General features: G+C 46.9%; 1 protein-coding gene across 2 annotated transcripts in view; it reads right to left on the bottom strand.

The window, feature by feature from the left end:
• LOC140467247 (DENN domain-containing protein 2D-like) overlaps nt 1-5,220 on the bottom strand; it is an 89,196-nt gene extending 83,976 nt beyond the window's left edge. For both annotated transcript variants that reach the window (XM_072563483.1, XM_072563484.1), the window contains exon 1: nt 5,097-5,220. In XM_072563483.1, coding sequence (XP_072419584.1) covers nt 5,097-5,101 — 5 coding nt within the window. In that variant the 5' untranslated portion in view covers nt 5,102-5,220. The remainder of the gene's footprint in view (nt 1-5,096) is intronic.
• Nucleotides 5,221-16,107: the final 10,887 nt, after the last annotated feature.

The raw sequence follows: 16,107 nt of genomic DNA, 5'->3' as shown, positions 1-16,107 counted from the left end.
CTTGTCTATAGGACTGATATGCTGGGATCCCCATAAGCTTCATGTTGTTAGTTAGGAAAACCCATGCGCTAGAGGGGCATCTGTGGAAGAGGGGACTGAATGACCTCTGGATTCCACTGGCATGGAAGGTTGGATCATTTGAAAAGGTGTAATAGAGATGGAGGAACTGAGAGAATGGTATAGGGTCTTTAAATGCATGGAGGTAATTAAGATGTAAATTCGTACCATAATGCTTTGAAATGTAGAGCAATTAATACTTGCGCTTGTAAAAATAGAGCATGGCAAAATTACCATCATTCTTTTAAAGATATGGCATCTCAGACAGAGTAAATTACAATACTATAACAACTGTAAATGTGGGCCATTGTGGGCCCTAGAATTGAATCATGGATTATCGAGTGGTTTTCTGCACAGAAGGAGGCCATTTGTGTTTGCACCACTCTCTACATTAGCAGCTCCCCTTGACCCAGTCCCCTGCCTTCTCCCTGTTGCTCAACAAATCCTTCCTCTTCAGGTAACAATCCAATTGCCTCTAAGTGACTCTACCTTCATTACACTCTCGAGCAATGCATTCCAGAACCTGACCTGAGTTTAAAGCTTCTCCTCATGTCTCTATTGCTTCTTTCACCGATTATCTTCAAACTGTGTCCTCTGCCTTCTGATCCTTCCATGAATGGAAACAGTTTCTCCCTCTCTACTCTAGCCAGACCCCTCATGACTTTGAACACCTCCATCAAATTTCCTCTCAACCTTCTCTTCTTCAAGGGAGACATCTCCAATCAATCCTCATCAGTGAAATTCCTCATCTCCGGAACTGTTCTTTTGAATCTTTTCTGTACTGTCTTCAATGCTTCCCCATCGTTCCTGCATGTTATACTCCAACTGCAGCTAAAACTAGTGTCTCCTACAAGTTTGAAAAACTTCTTAATTTTGTACTCTATGGTCTAGTCATAAAGCTCAAGATCCTCTGTGCCTTTTTACCAACTCTGTCAACCTGTCGTGTCATCTTCACTAAATAACAGCACCTTTGAATGAACCTATTCCGAAGTCAATAGAGGGAGCCTTGAGCAGCAACCATCTTAGATGGTTATGATAAGAACATGCCTGAGACAAACAAGCAAATGTTCTCAGCTCAACTAATGAAAGAATTTTCACCAATGGTAGTACACTAAAAACCCTAAATAATTACCAGAACAATAGGTAGCTATTTCATCGTAAACAGTTATTTCTTAATTACTCTTCAAATATTAAGAAATAGTTTCTAGTTAGAGATTCTCCAATATAAATATAGAAACATATAACCAAAACATTTGGCCTATGTGTGAAACTGAATTAGCTTTAGGAAGACCCTCATTGGCCCTGGACAGAATAGATTGTTCATAGCCAATAATCACAGAGTACTAGCGTAGAAATTGCAATCCCTAACCTTAACTAGTTTCAGAACAGAAATCAATATTATAAATCTTATAGCAACTAGTTAAAACTAAATGCCTTTTGTATTTTTGTACACATAAATAGCACAGTGGGAAATATAAGAGGAAATAACTGAATTTGTTAGAGACAACACGTGAGATGCAATAAATAATAGAATTCAAGCTGTCCTTAGGAGACAAGCCAGCCTGAAACAGATCTAAGAGAGTACAGCCAGTGACTTTGGAATGCAGTAAATAAGATGCATGGAAAGATCCCAAGGACCAGCAATTGTAATGGCTGGTAAACACCATGAGGTCAAACAGGTCTCCGTCACTGATTAGGTGTCTTGTCAGATTAGGTATATGGAATAGGAGGGTTATGTTGTATGTAATCATTGTGATACAGAAATGTATAAAAATACTACTTTTTATTGTTGGAGTTAGAGTGTGTCATGGATCTCCCTTCTGAGGCTGGCCTTAGGGGAGCATCCTTTGGCCCTCTGCCTGCATTGACCGATTTCTCATGAATACGCTTCCCATTTGCCTGGATCCTGCCTCTCTCCTAAGTCTTCATTCCCTGTCAGGGGAGAACGCTCCATCAGTAGGGTTCAGAGGGATATGGGCCAAATGCTGGCAAATGGGACTAGATTTATTTCGGATATCTGCTCTGTGTGCTCTACAACTGTATGGCTATATGATTCTTATGACTCTACAAACCTTTATGTAGTTCAAAATAAAAGATCACCTTCCACTACTCTGTGTTTCTTGTCACTCAGCCAATTTCACGTTGCTTTTGATCCTGTTATTGCATTAGTATTAACTTTGTGCAGGGGTTTGTTGTACAACACCATATCAAATGACATAATGACAAGACAAGGTATACACTATATCATCTTACGGTCTGAATTCGCCAGTATTTTTATGTCCAGCAATAGCATGTGAAACAAGCTGGCAGGAGACGTAGGCCATTCAGCCCCTTTTCCCTTCAATAAAGCCTTTTTTTAACTCATTTACAGGATGAGGTCATCATTGGCTAGGCCACATTTATTGCCCATAAGACAGTTAAGAGTCAAGCACATTGCTGCAGGTCTGGAGTCTTGGGTAGGCTATACCAAACAAGGATGGCAGCATTAGTGAACCAGGTGGATTTTTCTGACGATTCATTCCTAATCATCATTAGACTCTTAATTCCAGATTTTTATTGAATTCATATTCTACCTTGGCAGGATTTGAACCCTGGTCCCCAGAACGTTATCCAGGTCTCTGGATTAATAGTCTAGCTGTTGTCTCCCCTAGTGATATGTTCGCATTCCTGCCTATCCCTGATAAACTTTCCAGCCTCTCGATTAACAAGAATCTATCTACCTCTGCTTATAAACTACAAAGACTTTGCTTTCACCATCTTTTCAAGAAGAAAGTTCTCTTCTGGGAAAAATAACATATCACATAATTAAATAGACAAACTCTGAGTTTTAAACTGTGGCCCCAAGCTCTAGCTTTGCCCATAAGGGGCAACATCCTTTCCATATCCACAAGGTTAGGACTGCTCAGGAACCTAGGGATGAAAGCTCAGTCAGATCTAGGAAGCACCTGCAGTGGTGGAAATGCAAAATTGGTGAAAGCCATAGGGTCCATTAAACAGAACAGGGGGGTTGGTCAATGTTAACATCTTTTGAGGTTGTACAACTGGCCTCTCAGTTTATATCCAGTTTTGTCCACACAGTAGAAGGAATGATCACTGCAGGCGATTGGCTGCAAGTGAGAGGTGAAACTTCTGAAGTGATGTTGACATGAATCCCTCATGAGAATGGCTGCCCTCTGTGCCGGTAAACGATGCCCGCCTGTCCCATAGAGTCTACACTGCAGTTTGTCTACAACTTTCAGCCTGCAGCCCACTATTTTTGCTCTTGGATGTGCCAACCTCCTGTGCCATCTTAGGCCTTCCAACAAATGGCACAGACCAGTATTTATAACCTCATTTAGCCACACAGGAGGACCCATCTATTAGCATGCTTTCTTGATGCACTCAGGGAATGTGGGAGTCAGTGGTTGATCCAAAATTTAATGGCCAATCCTCAACCGACCTGTAGAAGCTGTGTCAGCCTTATTCCTGAAGAAGGCCTTATGCCTGAAACATCGATTCTCCTGCTCCTTGGACACTGCCTGACCTGCTGTGCTTTTCCAGCAGCACACTCTCGACACAGATGCCCTCATAAACCTTGTTGCAGGGACAGTCACCATGGCTACTGTAGCTAGGTTTGGGTCAGACAGCTCTGGGGAGACATTTTGCGGGAGGTGTAAACATGGGACCAGCCCTGCCCAGCTCCCCATACACCCCTGCCATTGACCAAACACCACACTATCATCCTCATCTACTCACACTTATTAGAGAGCAAACAGACTCTGAGTTATTGTATAAAGTTACTCCTACTGGAAACAGGGGCTTTGGACACTATATCATATTTCAATAACTAAAGTCTGAGGCAAATTAAAAGGATCAGGCACTTTTTAAAATGTTTTGTCACCTGGATATCTTGTAGCAGTGCCTAGGAGATGGATCTTCCATCACTGAAGACTCCTCTTGGTAACACTCGCCCTGCCCTTGCTGAGCTAGCTGTGGAATTCCTGTCACTCATCAAACACTGGGACTCCTTTACCTTGGCATGGCATTGGCACCAGGAGGAAAAGCCAATCAGAAATACCCGACACTTGCCTATTCTGTGCCTCCTGCCTCAACTATCCATGCCCAGCCCCCTTAAGTGCCAATGGGTATCTGGGAAAGGGCTGCAGGGTTCAGAAACCCACCCAGCCCTAACCCTTCAAAATGATAACAGGCGTCTCTCTCTTCAACGTCTCCACACTAGCGTGACAAATGCAGCAAGTGACCAGTACTAGGGTGGGACTCAATTCAGAGGTACACCCACTCCCTTCTGCACCACAAGACAACATTCCCACTCAATGTAGACAATCACAGAATCATTGAATCCTTGCAGTATGGAAGCACTTAGCCAATCTAGTCCACACCAACCCTCTCCTTAAAATCTTGCATTTCCCAGGCTAATCCATTTAGCTTGCACATCCCTGGACACTCTGGGCAATTTAGCGTGGTCAATCCACCTACCCTGTGTATCATCATGGGAGGAAACCAACATAGACACGGGAAGATTGTACAAACTCCGCAGACAGTCAGCCAAGGCAGGAATCAAACCCGGGTCCCTGGTGTCGTGGGGCAGCAGTGCTAACTACTGAGCCACCGTGTCACTCTTGAGATGGGAAGGGGACAATTTCACTCCTTAGTGAGGTTTTGGACATTGGTCACATGAATCTGAGTTCAAACTCAACCCTTCTTGGAAGTCTGGTCAGTCTGCTATGGGCTAACATGATACAAAAGCATTGCTTTGATGGGCTTCTAGCTAGTTGGCATAGACCCGTGAAGTCATAGCAGTAACTCCTGATTCTGACAACCAGTACCAGATAGAGAGGCAAAACACACATCGGCTGTGAATATGATATATATGGGGTTGCAATCTATATACTGATGACTTCCTTTTTTATGACAGCTGAGGCCGGATGATATGGTGAATCTAGAAACCTTGCTGCTCGCTGAATTTGGATTGATTTTGTTGTCAAAGTGAGAGGCTGTTACTAAGATAGAGAAAGAATCAAATGCAATTGAATCCTTACCTCATTGGGAATTGTATCTCCTCACTGAAGACTCAGGTTAGACAGTGGATTGCTGGCTATGATAGACTTAAAAACAATAGACTCGGCTGAAGTATTTTGTAACTGTGAGGAGGCTGGTTCCCCTCCTTCACAGTGTAATTCACTCTTATCCAGCTCGTTTCTCTTCCTGTTCCGCCTCTCTGTGAACTGGGCTTGTGGTCAGACTGAGACTAACGCAGAGTGACAGTGTTGATTCCACCCACCTCACCAAGGCTGTCCTCTTGTCTTCATGTCTTACCCTATCCCTCTCCCAAGGTAAGCAGATGGGACTCAGTTTGAGTGTTAGGTCCTACTTGGTCTCAGGTTTCTCTGGATCCCTCTGCAGCTCTCAGTATCCCTTTCTATAGCATCCCAAACAACTTCTTCAACATCCTCTCAATGTATAGAACATAGAACATTACAGCACAATACAGGCCCTTTGGCCCTCGATGTTGCGCCACCCTGTGGAACCAATCTGAAGCCCATCTAATCTACACTATTCCATTCTCATCCATATGTTTATCCAATGACCATTTAAATGCCCTTAAAGTTGGCAAGTCTACTACTGTTGCAGGCAGGCCATTCCACTCCCCTATTATTCTCTGAGTAAAGAAACTAACTCTGACATTGTCCCATATCTATCACCCCTCAATGTAAAGCTATGTCCCCTTGTGCTAGCCATCACCATCTGTGGAAAAAGGTTCTCACTGTCCACCCTTTCTAACCCACTGATCATCTTATCTGTCTAACTTAAGTCACCTCTCTCACCTTCTCTTTAACAAAAACAGCCTCCAGTCCCTCAGCCTTTCCTCGTAAGACCTTCCCTCCATACCAGGCAACATCCTGATAAATCTCCTCTGAGCCCTTTCCAAAGCTTCCACATCCTTCCTATAATGCAGTAACCTGAACTGTACGCAATACTCCAAGTGCAGCCACACCAGAGTTTTGTACAGCTGCAGCATGATCTCATGGTTCCAAATCTCACTCCCCCTATCGATAAAAGATAACACACCGTATGCTTTCTGAACAACGCTATTAACCCGGGTGGCAACTTTTAAGGATCTATGTCCCTGAACACTGAGATCTCTCTGCTCATCTATACTACCAAGGGTCTTATCCAAGTACTCTGCATTCCTGTTACTCCTTCCAAAGTGATTCACCTCACACCTTTCCACATTAAACTCCATTTTCCACCTCTCAGCCCAGCTCTGCAGCTTATCTATATCCCTCTGTAACCTACAATATCCTCCATCACTATTCACAACTGTACCATCCTTAGTGTCATCCGCAAATTTACTAACCCATGCCTCTCTACCCTCATGAGGTCATTTATAAAAATGACAAACAACATTGGACCCAAAACAGACCCTTGCAGTACCCCATTAATAACTGAACTTCAGGATGAACATTTCCTATTCTCCACCACCCTCAGCCTTCTTTCAGCTCACCAATTTCTGATGCAAACCACTAAATCACCCTCAATCCCATCCTTCCGTATTTTGTACACTAGTTGACCATGGGATAGGCTATTGCACATTCTTCAGCAGAACTGATCCTTCTTCTACACCCTCACCGCCCTCTGCCTTTTAATCTCCAATTGAAATGTTCCTCCAACACCTCATCACCCTTTACTGCCTCCTGTCTCCTTCCACATACTGGTTCCCTTGTTCACAAATATGCTCTCTTGGCTTTCTCATGGGCTCTTATGCTTTCTAGGGTCTCCATGAACAGGTTTCTTGTCAAATGCTTCCTTTCTCCTGCTCATGGTCCCTGCCAGCTCAAATCCTGCACTCTCACCTTTGACCTCTGCAGATAAAGGTCATCACTGAATCTCACCGACTTTCAGCCAATGACTCATGTAATTTACTGTCTCTCCTCACCGTCTTTGGGCTGACAAATCACTTTATCCACCACCAATATTTATTTCTAACAACCTTCAACATTTTCGCTTCCTGTTCCTGCATATTGTCCTGTGCTGTGTTAATAATGTAAGAGACCTTCCCAAACTGGGTATCAGGAATGGATGTTGAAACAGCTCCACAGGGGCTGGGATTCCATCACCAAGACACCCTTTATTTACACATGAACGGTCCTTGACTTGGGTACAACGTCTTCAGAGTCACGTACTGGAGTGCCAGAATCTCTGACCCTCCTGTATGAATCTGTCAGCCAGGGCTCCTTGATTGGACCAGATTAACAGCCCCAGCTGGAGAACTCAATCGATGGGTCCACCTGGCTGACCTCATTACGATCACTGCAACCCTCCCCCCGCCCCCGCCCGAGTCCGAAGACATGGGCCAATCCTTTTCCTTCGACAGCCTCCTGGGGTGTTTTAGCACCAGCGTCAGATATACGGCTGACATGCAGCCCACAGGAACTTGCCTCTTGCACCAGTAGCACCGCAGTAGAATTTCACTCTGCTCTTCTGGTGGCAAAGATATCGATGTGGCTACATCTGCCGTGGCCATTTCTAATTCTGAGGGCCTGTCAACGCTGGATGGAGAAGGGTGACCCCATGCGTTCTGGCAACCTTTCCAACTGTTCTGAGGGGTGGGGCACATTTTGGTCATGCTCCATTTCAATCATGCAATAGAGAGAGGCCTTTCAGCCCATCAACTCTGTACCACTGCACTAAATCCATACTAGTCCCAATTTCCAGCCCTGAGAGATCTGACACTTGCACTAACAAGTGCTCATCCTAGTAGTTTTTTAAAGGTTGTAAGCAACTCAACACAACCTCAACTACTCTCCCTGGCAGTGCATTCCAGAAATCCACCATCCTCTGGGTGAAAAGCCTTTCTTCGAATCCCCTCCAAGACCAAGTGGGCGGCACGGTGGCACAGTGGTTAGCACTACTGCCTCACAGCGCCAGAGACCCGGGATCAATTCCCACCTCAGGCGACTGACTGTGTGGAGTTTGCACGTTCTCCCCGCGTCTGTGTGGGTTTCCTCCGGGTGCTCCGGTTTCCTCCCACAGTCCAAAGATGTGCAGGTCAGGTGATTTGGCCATGCTAAATTGCCCATAGTGTTAGGTAAGGGGTAAATGAATGGGTGTGGGTGGGTTGCTCGTCGGTGTGGACTTGTTGGGTTGAAGGGCCTGTTTCCGCACTGTAATGTAATGTAATCTAATCTAACCTCCTGCCTTTCTCTTTTTTTTGTTTTTGACCCTTCAACTAAGAGGAACAGCTGCTTCCCATCCACCCTATCCACTACGAATATTTCCGAGCTTGCTATCTTTGTTAGTTTCTTTCCTTGATCCATAAAGTCTTCCATCAAGACCTTATCCCTCCTCTGTACCTGTGTTGTTGGTTATTGGTATGAGGCATGACCTCTAGTTGGTCACCCTCTGTCTCCACTCAGTGACATTTCTGACTCTGTCATCGCAGCCCTGAATCACCCCTACAGCCACAAAAAGATCCATCTGTTTCCCTAACTATCAAATTCCCTGCCACTATTGGTTTTCCAATGTCCTTCCAACCTACTTGAGCCAGTTATGGTGCAGAGGACTTGGCTCTGGCCACTGTCTCCAGATAAACCATTGGTTTCATATGACATATGCCAGCTCTGACAACTGGTATGTATCAGAGCTAAATACCAGTTGGACAGCAAGATGCACTCAGGTGACTCCTGCCCCACCTACCTGGTCCTTGCTGATCACCCATTGCCTTCCTACTGTTAGGCTGAGGGCTGAGCACCTCCTGAAATTCTATCGATGTTACCCAGCCTCGTGGATGCACTGCTGTGATGCCAGCTTCCACACCCAGAGCCCGAATTGTACCAGGTTGAGCCACGTCTTGTGTACCTGGTGCTCTGGCATCCGACAAACATCCCAAAACTCCCGCATGGAACGCCATGCAAGCTAGGGGAAAGCACTGGCCTAGTTGTACTATTGCTAGACCACGACTCTAGGAACTCAGCTAATGTTCCGGGATCTCAGGTTCAAATCCTGCCATGGAAGATGTTGGAATTTGAATTCAATAAAAATATGGAATTACGAATTTATGGATGACCATGAAACCATTGTTGATTGTCAGAAAAACACAGCCGGTTCAGTCATGACATTCAGGGATATGCGATCTACCATCCTGACCTGCTCTCTCCTACATGTGACTCCAGACCCACAGCTTTGTGTACTTGACCCTCAACTGCCCTCTGAAATGGCCTAGCAAGCCACTCAAATTCAGAGGTAACTGCGCAAGTAACGCTGGCCAGCCAGTGACACCCACATCCCACAAATGAAGAAAAGGAACTACTAAGTGTGAAGTGTCCTACCATACCATTATTTATTTAACTTTCAGTAGAAATAAACCTAAGACTTAATAAATAGACTCATCAGCAACTCATCAATCAACTGTTCCCTTTGCATGGAGATTAGTTCATTCTCAAGTGAGTTAATGTAAATATTTTTAGATATCTCAATTGTTAATTTGCCACAAAATTTCGCAACCTTTAGTTTACTATCGACCTCTTCTTGAACTTTAACTTTATCCACTGGATTTGATGGAGTCGAACGTTATGTTTATTGAAAGGGGAATTGATTGCAAAAGGTAGGAAGACTCTGCTTCAGTTTTACAGAAGGTTGGTGGATGTGGAGAGAGAATGTTCCTCTTGTCAGAGAATCCAGAACTAAGGGTCACTGTTCAAAAATAATGGGCTGTCCATTTAGGACAGAGACGAGAAAAATATTTTCTCTCTGAGAGGTTGTGGGCCGTTAGAATTCCCTTCCTCAAAAAGGTAATAGGTGCACAATCTTTCAATATTTTTAAGGCAGAGGTAGACTGTTTCTTGATAACCAAGGGGATGAAAGATTATCAGGGATATGCGGAACTGTGGAATGAGGCTAAAATCAGATCAGCTATGATCTTTTGAACGGTGAATCAGGCACAAAGGGCTGAGTGGCCTTATTTTGTTCCATGTTTGAGTATTTGTAATTAACTGAGCACTGGTTTGGATTTCCTGCAAAATAACGAAATAGTTTTTACATTTTTGTACTAATTTATTGATCCAGTCTTACTTTATGAGTGATTAATACAAATTGAAAAGTATTAAATTAAACTAAAAAAACTGAGGAAGGGTCACTGGACCTGAAACGTTAATTCTGATTTCTCTCTATAGATACCGCCAGATCTGCTGAGCTTTTCCAGCAATTTCTGTGGTTGTTTCTGGTTTCCAGCATCCACAGTTCTTTTGATTTTTAAACGAAAAACTTGCCAGATTACTCACTCCAGTTACTTAACTCTCTGGATCAGATTCTCAAACTGAATTTTGAGTGGTTCTTGGGTGTGGGGAGAATTTGTTAAATTACACCCCCTCCACCCCAAACTCATTCCAAACACCCCTCTGCTGTTGTAGTACATAGTGCTGGTGGAAAGGACAACAGTTTGCCTCCTCATGGACCTGAAACCAACAGTCAATTCAACAAATCCAAATCCAATTGCCTCCATGGAGTGGGGAACAGAGGAGAAGATTGCTCTGTTCGGGATTAAGGACTCTAAGGTAACGTGATGAGGAAGCCATGGAGCTGCATTCGACAGGATGTAAGTTTTTACAGAAGGGGTGGAATGAAATGGGAGTGAAGAGAGATCCGTATAGACAGAGGGTTCTCTTTGTATGACGCTAAGAACCTGGCACATCTCAGGTTACATGTAGACTTGTATACAGAGTTAACAGCCAATAAATTAAGCTGTGCAGAAATTAAAGATTGGAGGGTACCTGACCAAGTCGGCCTTCAACTGGAAATCATGTGCACGAAAATAGAATTGATAAATCGAGGGGATAAAAGAAACGTAGCTGGGTGGGGGGGTGGGAAGAGAATGGGATGGGGAAGAGACAAAGAACTGGGAGGACAAGAGAGTATGACGGAGAGAGGGGGAAAAAAGGAGAAGTGGGAAGGATGAGACGAGACAGGTGGGAGAGTGAAGAGGGAAAGGGAGACTGAGTCACAATGACTGTCTCTCACAAGGACATTGGAAGATTATTCCCCCAAATACCTTGGGTGTGTTGGGCTGCACCATCAAGTAAATAGGATTCCAGCCTTCCTGGACAGAACGTCAGTGTGTGGGGGATCTGAGTGTGAGGGGAGAACGTCAGTGTATGAGGGATCTGAGTGTGAGGAGAGAACGTCAGTGTGTGAGGGATCTGAGAGTGAGGAGAGAACGTCAGTGTATGAGGGATCTGAGTGTGAGGAGAGAACGTCAGTGTGTGAGGGATCTGAGAGTGAGGAGAGAACGTCAGTGTGTGGGGGATGTGAGTGTGAGGAGAGAACGTCAGTGTGTGAGGGATCTGAGTGTGAGGAGAGAAGGTCAGTGTGTGAGGGATCTGAGTGTGAGGAGAGAACGACAGTGTGTGAGGGATCTGAGTGTGAGGAGAGAACGTGAGTGTGTGGGGGATCTGAGTGTGAGGAGAGAACGTCAGTGTATGAGGGATCTGAGTGTGAGGAGAGAACGTCAGTGTGTGAGGGATCTGAGAGTGAGGAGAGAACGTCAGTGTGTGGGGGATGTGAGTGTGAGGAGAGAACGTCAGTGTGTGAGGGATCTGAGTGTGAGGAGAGAACGTCAGTGTGTGAGGGATCTGAGAGTGAGGAGAGAACGTCAGTGTGTGGGGGATGTGAGTGTGAGGAGAGAACGTCAGTGTGTGAGGGACCTGAGTGTGAGGAGAGAACGTCAGTGTGTGGGGGATCTGAGTGTGAGGAGAGAACGTCAGTGTGTGAGGGATGTGAGTGTGAGGAGAGAACGTCAATGGGTGAGGGATCTGAGTGTGAGGAGAGAACGTCAGTGTGCAGGGGATGTGAGTGTGAGGAGAGAACGTCAGTGTGTGGGGGATCTGAGTGTGAGGAGAGAACGTCAGAGTGTGAGGGATGTGAGTGTGAGGAGAGAACGTCAATGTGTAAGGGATCTGAGTGTGAGGAGAGAACGTCAGTGTGTGGGGGATCCGAGTGTGAGGAGAGAATGTCAGTGTGTGAGGGATTTGAGTGTGAGGAGAGAACGTCAGTGTGTGAGGGATCTGAGTGTGAGGAGAGAACGTCAGTGTGTGAGGGATCTGAGTGTGAGGAGAGAACGTCAGTGTGTGGGGGATCTGAGTGTGAGGAGAGAACGTCAGTGTGTGAGGGATCTGAGTGTGAGGAGAGAATGTCAGTGTGTGGGGGATCTGAGTGTGAGGAGAGAACGTCAGGTGTGGGGGATCTGAGTGTTAGGAGAGAACGTCAGTGTGTGGGGGATCTGAGTGTGAGGAGAGAACGTCAATGTGTGAGGGATCTGGGTGTGAGGAGAGAACATCAGTGTGTGGGGGATCTGAGTGTGAGGAGAGAACGTCAATGTATGAGGGATCTGAGTGTGAGGAGAGAGCGTCAGTGTGTGAGGGATCTGAGTGTGAGGAGAGAACGTCAGTGTGTGGGGGATCTGAGTGTGAGGAGAGAACGTCAATGGGTGAGGGATCTGAGTGTGAGGAGAGAACGTCAGTGTGTGGGGGATGTGAGTGTGAGGAGAGAACGTCAGTGTGTGAGGGATCTGAGTGTGAGGAGAGAATGTCAATGTGTGAGGGATCTGGGTGTGAGGAGAGAACATCAGTGTGTGGGGGATCTGAGTGTGAGGAGAGAACGTCAATGTATGAGGGATCTGAGTGTGAGGAGAGAGCGTCAGTGTGTGAGGGATCTGAGTGTGAGGAGAGAACGTCAGTGTGTGGGGGATCTGAGTGTGAGGAGAGAACGTCAATGGGTGAGGGATCTGAGTGTGTGGAGAGAACGTCAGTGTGTGGGGGATGTGAGTGTGAGGAGAGAACATCAGTGTGTGAGGGATCTGAGTGTGAGGAGAGAACGTCAGTGTGTGGGAGATGTGAGTGTGAGGTGAGAACGTCAGTGTGTGAGGGATCTCAGTGTGAGGAGAGAACGTCAGTGTGTGGGGGATCTGGGTGTGAGGAGAGAACATCAGTGTGTGGGGGATCTGAGTGTGAGGAGAGAACGTCAGTGTGTGAGGGATCTGAGTGTGAGGAGAGAGCGTCAGTGTGTGAGGGATCTGAGTGTGAGGAGAGAACGTCAGTGTGTGAGGGATCTGAGTGTGAGGAGAGAACGTCAGTGCGTGGGGGATCTGAGTGTGAGGTGAGAACGTCAGTGTGTGAGGGATGTGAGTGTGAGGAGAGAACGTCAATGTTTGAGGGATCTGAGTGTGAGAAGAGAACGTCAGTGTGTCGGGGATCTCAGTGTGAGGAGAGAACGTCAGTGTGTGAGTGATCTGAGTGTGAAGAGAGAACGTCAGTGTGTGAGTGATCTGAGTGTGAAGAGAGAATGTCAGTGTGTGAGGGATGTGAGTGTGAGGAGAGAATGTCAGTGTGTGGGTGATCTGAGTGTGAGGAGAGAACGTCAGTGTGTGAGGGATGTGAGTGTGAGGAGAGAAAGTCAGTGTGTGGGGGATATGATTGTGAGGAGAGAACGTCAGTGTGTGGGGGATCTGAGTGTGAGGAGAGAACGTCAGTGTGTGGCGGATCTGAGTGTGAGGAGAGAACGTCAGTGTGTGGGGGATCTGAGTGTGAGGAGAGAACGTCAGTGTGTGGCGGATCTGAGTGTGAGGAGAGAACGTCAGTGTGTGGGGGATCTGAGTGTGAGGAGAGAACGTCAGTGTGTGAGGGATCTGAGTGTGAGGAGAGAACGTCAGTGTGTGGGGGATGTGAGTGTGAGGAGAGAACGTCAGTGTGTGGGGGATATCAGTGTGAGGAGAGAACGTCAGTGTGTGAGGGATGTGAGTGTGAATAGAGAACGTCAGTGTGTGGGGGATATCAGTGTGAGGGGAGAACGTCAGTGTGTGAGGGATCTGAGTGTGAGGAGAGAAAGCCAGTGTGTGGGGGATCTGAGTGTGAGGAGAGAACGTCAATGTGTGAGGGAAATGAGTGTGAGGAGAGAACGTCTGTGTGTGAGAGATCTGAGTGTGAGGAGAGAACGTCAGTGTGTGGGGGTCTGAGTGTGAGGAGAGAACGTCAGTGTGTGAGGGATATGAGCGTGAGGAGAGAACGTCAGTGTGTGGGGGATCCGAGTGTGAGGAGAGAACGTCAGTGTGTGAGGGATGTGATTGTGAGGAGAGAACGTCAGTGTGTGAGGGGTGAGAGTGTGAGGAGAGAATGTCAATGTTTGAGGGATCTGAGTGTGAGGACAGAACGTCAGTGTGTGGGGGATCTGAGTGTGAGGAGAGAACGTCAGTGTGTGAGGGATGTGAGTGTGAGGAGAGAACGTCAGTGTGTGAGGGATCTGAGAGTGAGGAGAGAACGTCAGTGTGTGAGGGATCTGAGTGTGAGGAGAGAATGTCAGTGTGTGAGGAATCTCAGTGTGAGGAGAGAACGTCAGTGTGTGAGGGATCTGAGTGTGAGGAGAGAACGTCAGTGTGTGAGGGATGTGAGTGTGAGGAGAGAACGTCAATGTTTGAGGGATCTGAGTGTGAGGAGAGAACGTCAGTGTGTGAGGGATGTGAGTGTGAGGAGAGAACTTCAGTGTGTGGGGGATGTGAGTGTGAGGAGAGAACGTCAATGTGTGGGGGATCTGAGTGTGAGGAGAGAACGTCAGTGTGTGGGGGATCTGAGTGTGAGGAGAGAACGTCAATGTGTGGGGGATCTGAGTGTGAGGAGAGAACGTCAGTGTGTGGGGGATCTGAGTGTGAGGAGAGAACGTCAGTGTGTGGGGGATCTGAGTGTGAGGAGAGAACGTCAGTGTGTGGGGGATCTGAGTGTGAGGAGAGAACGTCAGTGTGTGGGGGATCTGAGTGTGAGGAGAGAACGTCAGTGTGTGGGGGATCTGAGTGTGAGGAGAGAACGTCAGTGTGTGGGGGATGTGAGTGTGAGGAGAGAACGTCAGTGTGTCGCGGATCTGAGTGTGAGGAGAGAACGTCAGTGTGTTGGGGATCTCAGTGTGAGGAGAGAACGTCAGTGTGTGAGGGATGTGAGTGTGAGGAGAGAACGTCAATGTTTGAGGGATCTGAGTGTGAGGAGAGAACGTCAGTGTGTGGGGGATGTGAGTGTGAGGAGAGAACGTCAGTGTGTCGCGGATCTGAGTGTGAGGAGAGAACGTCAGTGTGTGGGGGATCTGAGTGTGAGGAGAGAACGTCAGTGTGTGGGGGATCTGAGTGTGAGGAGAGAACGTCAGTGTGAGAGGGATGTGAGTGTGAGGAGAGAACGTCAATGTTTGAGGGATCTGAGTGTGAGGACAGAACGTCAGTGTGAGGGGGATCTGAGTGTGAGGAGAGAACGTCAGTGTGTGAGGGATCTGAGAGTGAGGAGAGAACGTCAGTGTGTGAGGGATCTGAGTGTGAGGAGAGAATGTCAGTGTGTGAGGAATCTCAGTGTGAGGAGAGAACGTCAGTGTGTGAGGGATCTGAGTGTGAGGAGAGAACGTCAGTGTGTGGGGGATCTGAGTGTGAGGAGAGAACGTCAGTGTGTGGGGGATCTGAGTGTGAGGAGAGAAAGTCAGTGTGTGAGGGATGTGAGTGTGAGGAGAGAACGTCAGTGACTGAGGGATCTGAGTGTGAGGAGAGAACTTCAGTGTGTGAGGGATGTGAGTGTGAGGAGAGAACGTCAATGTTTGAGGGATCTGAGTGTGAGGAGAGAACGTCAGTGTGTGGGGGACATGAGTGTGAGGAGAGAACGTCAGTGTGTGGGGGATCTGAGTGTGAGGAGAGAACGTCAGTGTGTGGGGGATCTGAGTGTGAGGAGAGAACGTCAGTGTGAGAGGGATGTGAGTGTGAGGAGAGAACGTCAATGTTTGAGGGATCTGAGTGTGAGGACAGAACGTCAGTGTGAGGGGGATCTGAGTGTGAGGTGAGAACGTCAGTGTGTGAGGGATGTGAGTGTGAGGAGAGAACGTCAGTGTGTGGGGGTTCTGAGTGTGAGGAGAGAATGTCAGTGTGTGAGGGATTTGAGTGTGAGGAGAGAACGTCAGTGTGTGGGGGATCTGAGTGTGAGGAGATAACGTCAGTGTGTGAGGGATGTGAGGGTGAGGAGATAACGTCAGTGTGTGAGG

Source organism: Chiloscyllium punctatum, chromosome 45 (genome assembly GCF_047496795.1).
Source record: "Chiloscyllium punctatum isolate Juve2018m chromosome 45, sChiPun1.3, whole genome shotgun sequence".
Taxonomy (NCBI): domain Eukaryota; kingdom Metazoa; phylum Chordata; class Chondrichthyes; order Orectolobiformes; family Hemiscylliidae; genus Chiloscyllium; species Chiloscyllium punctatum.
This window is presented reverse-complemented; position numbering and strand designations above follow the sequence as displayed.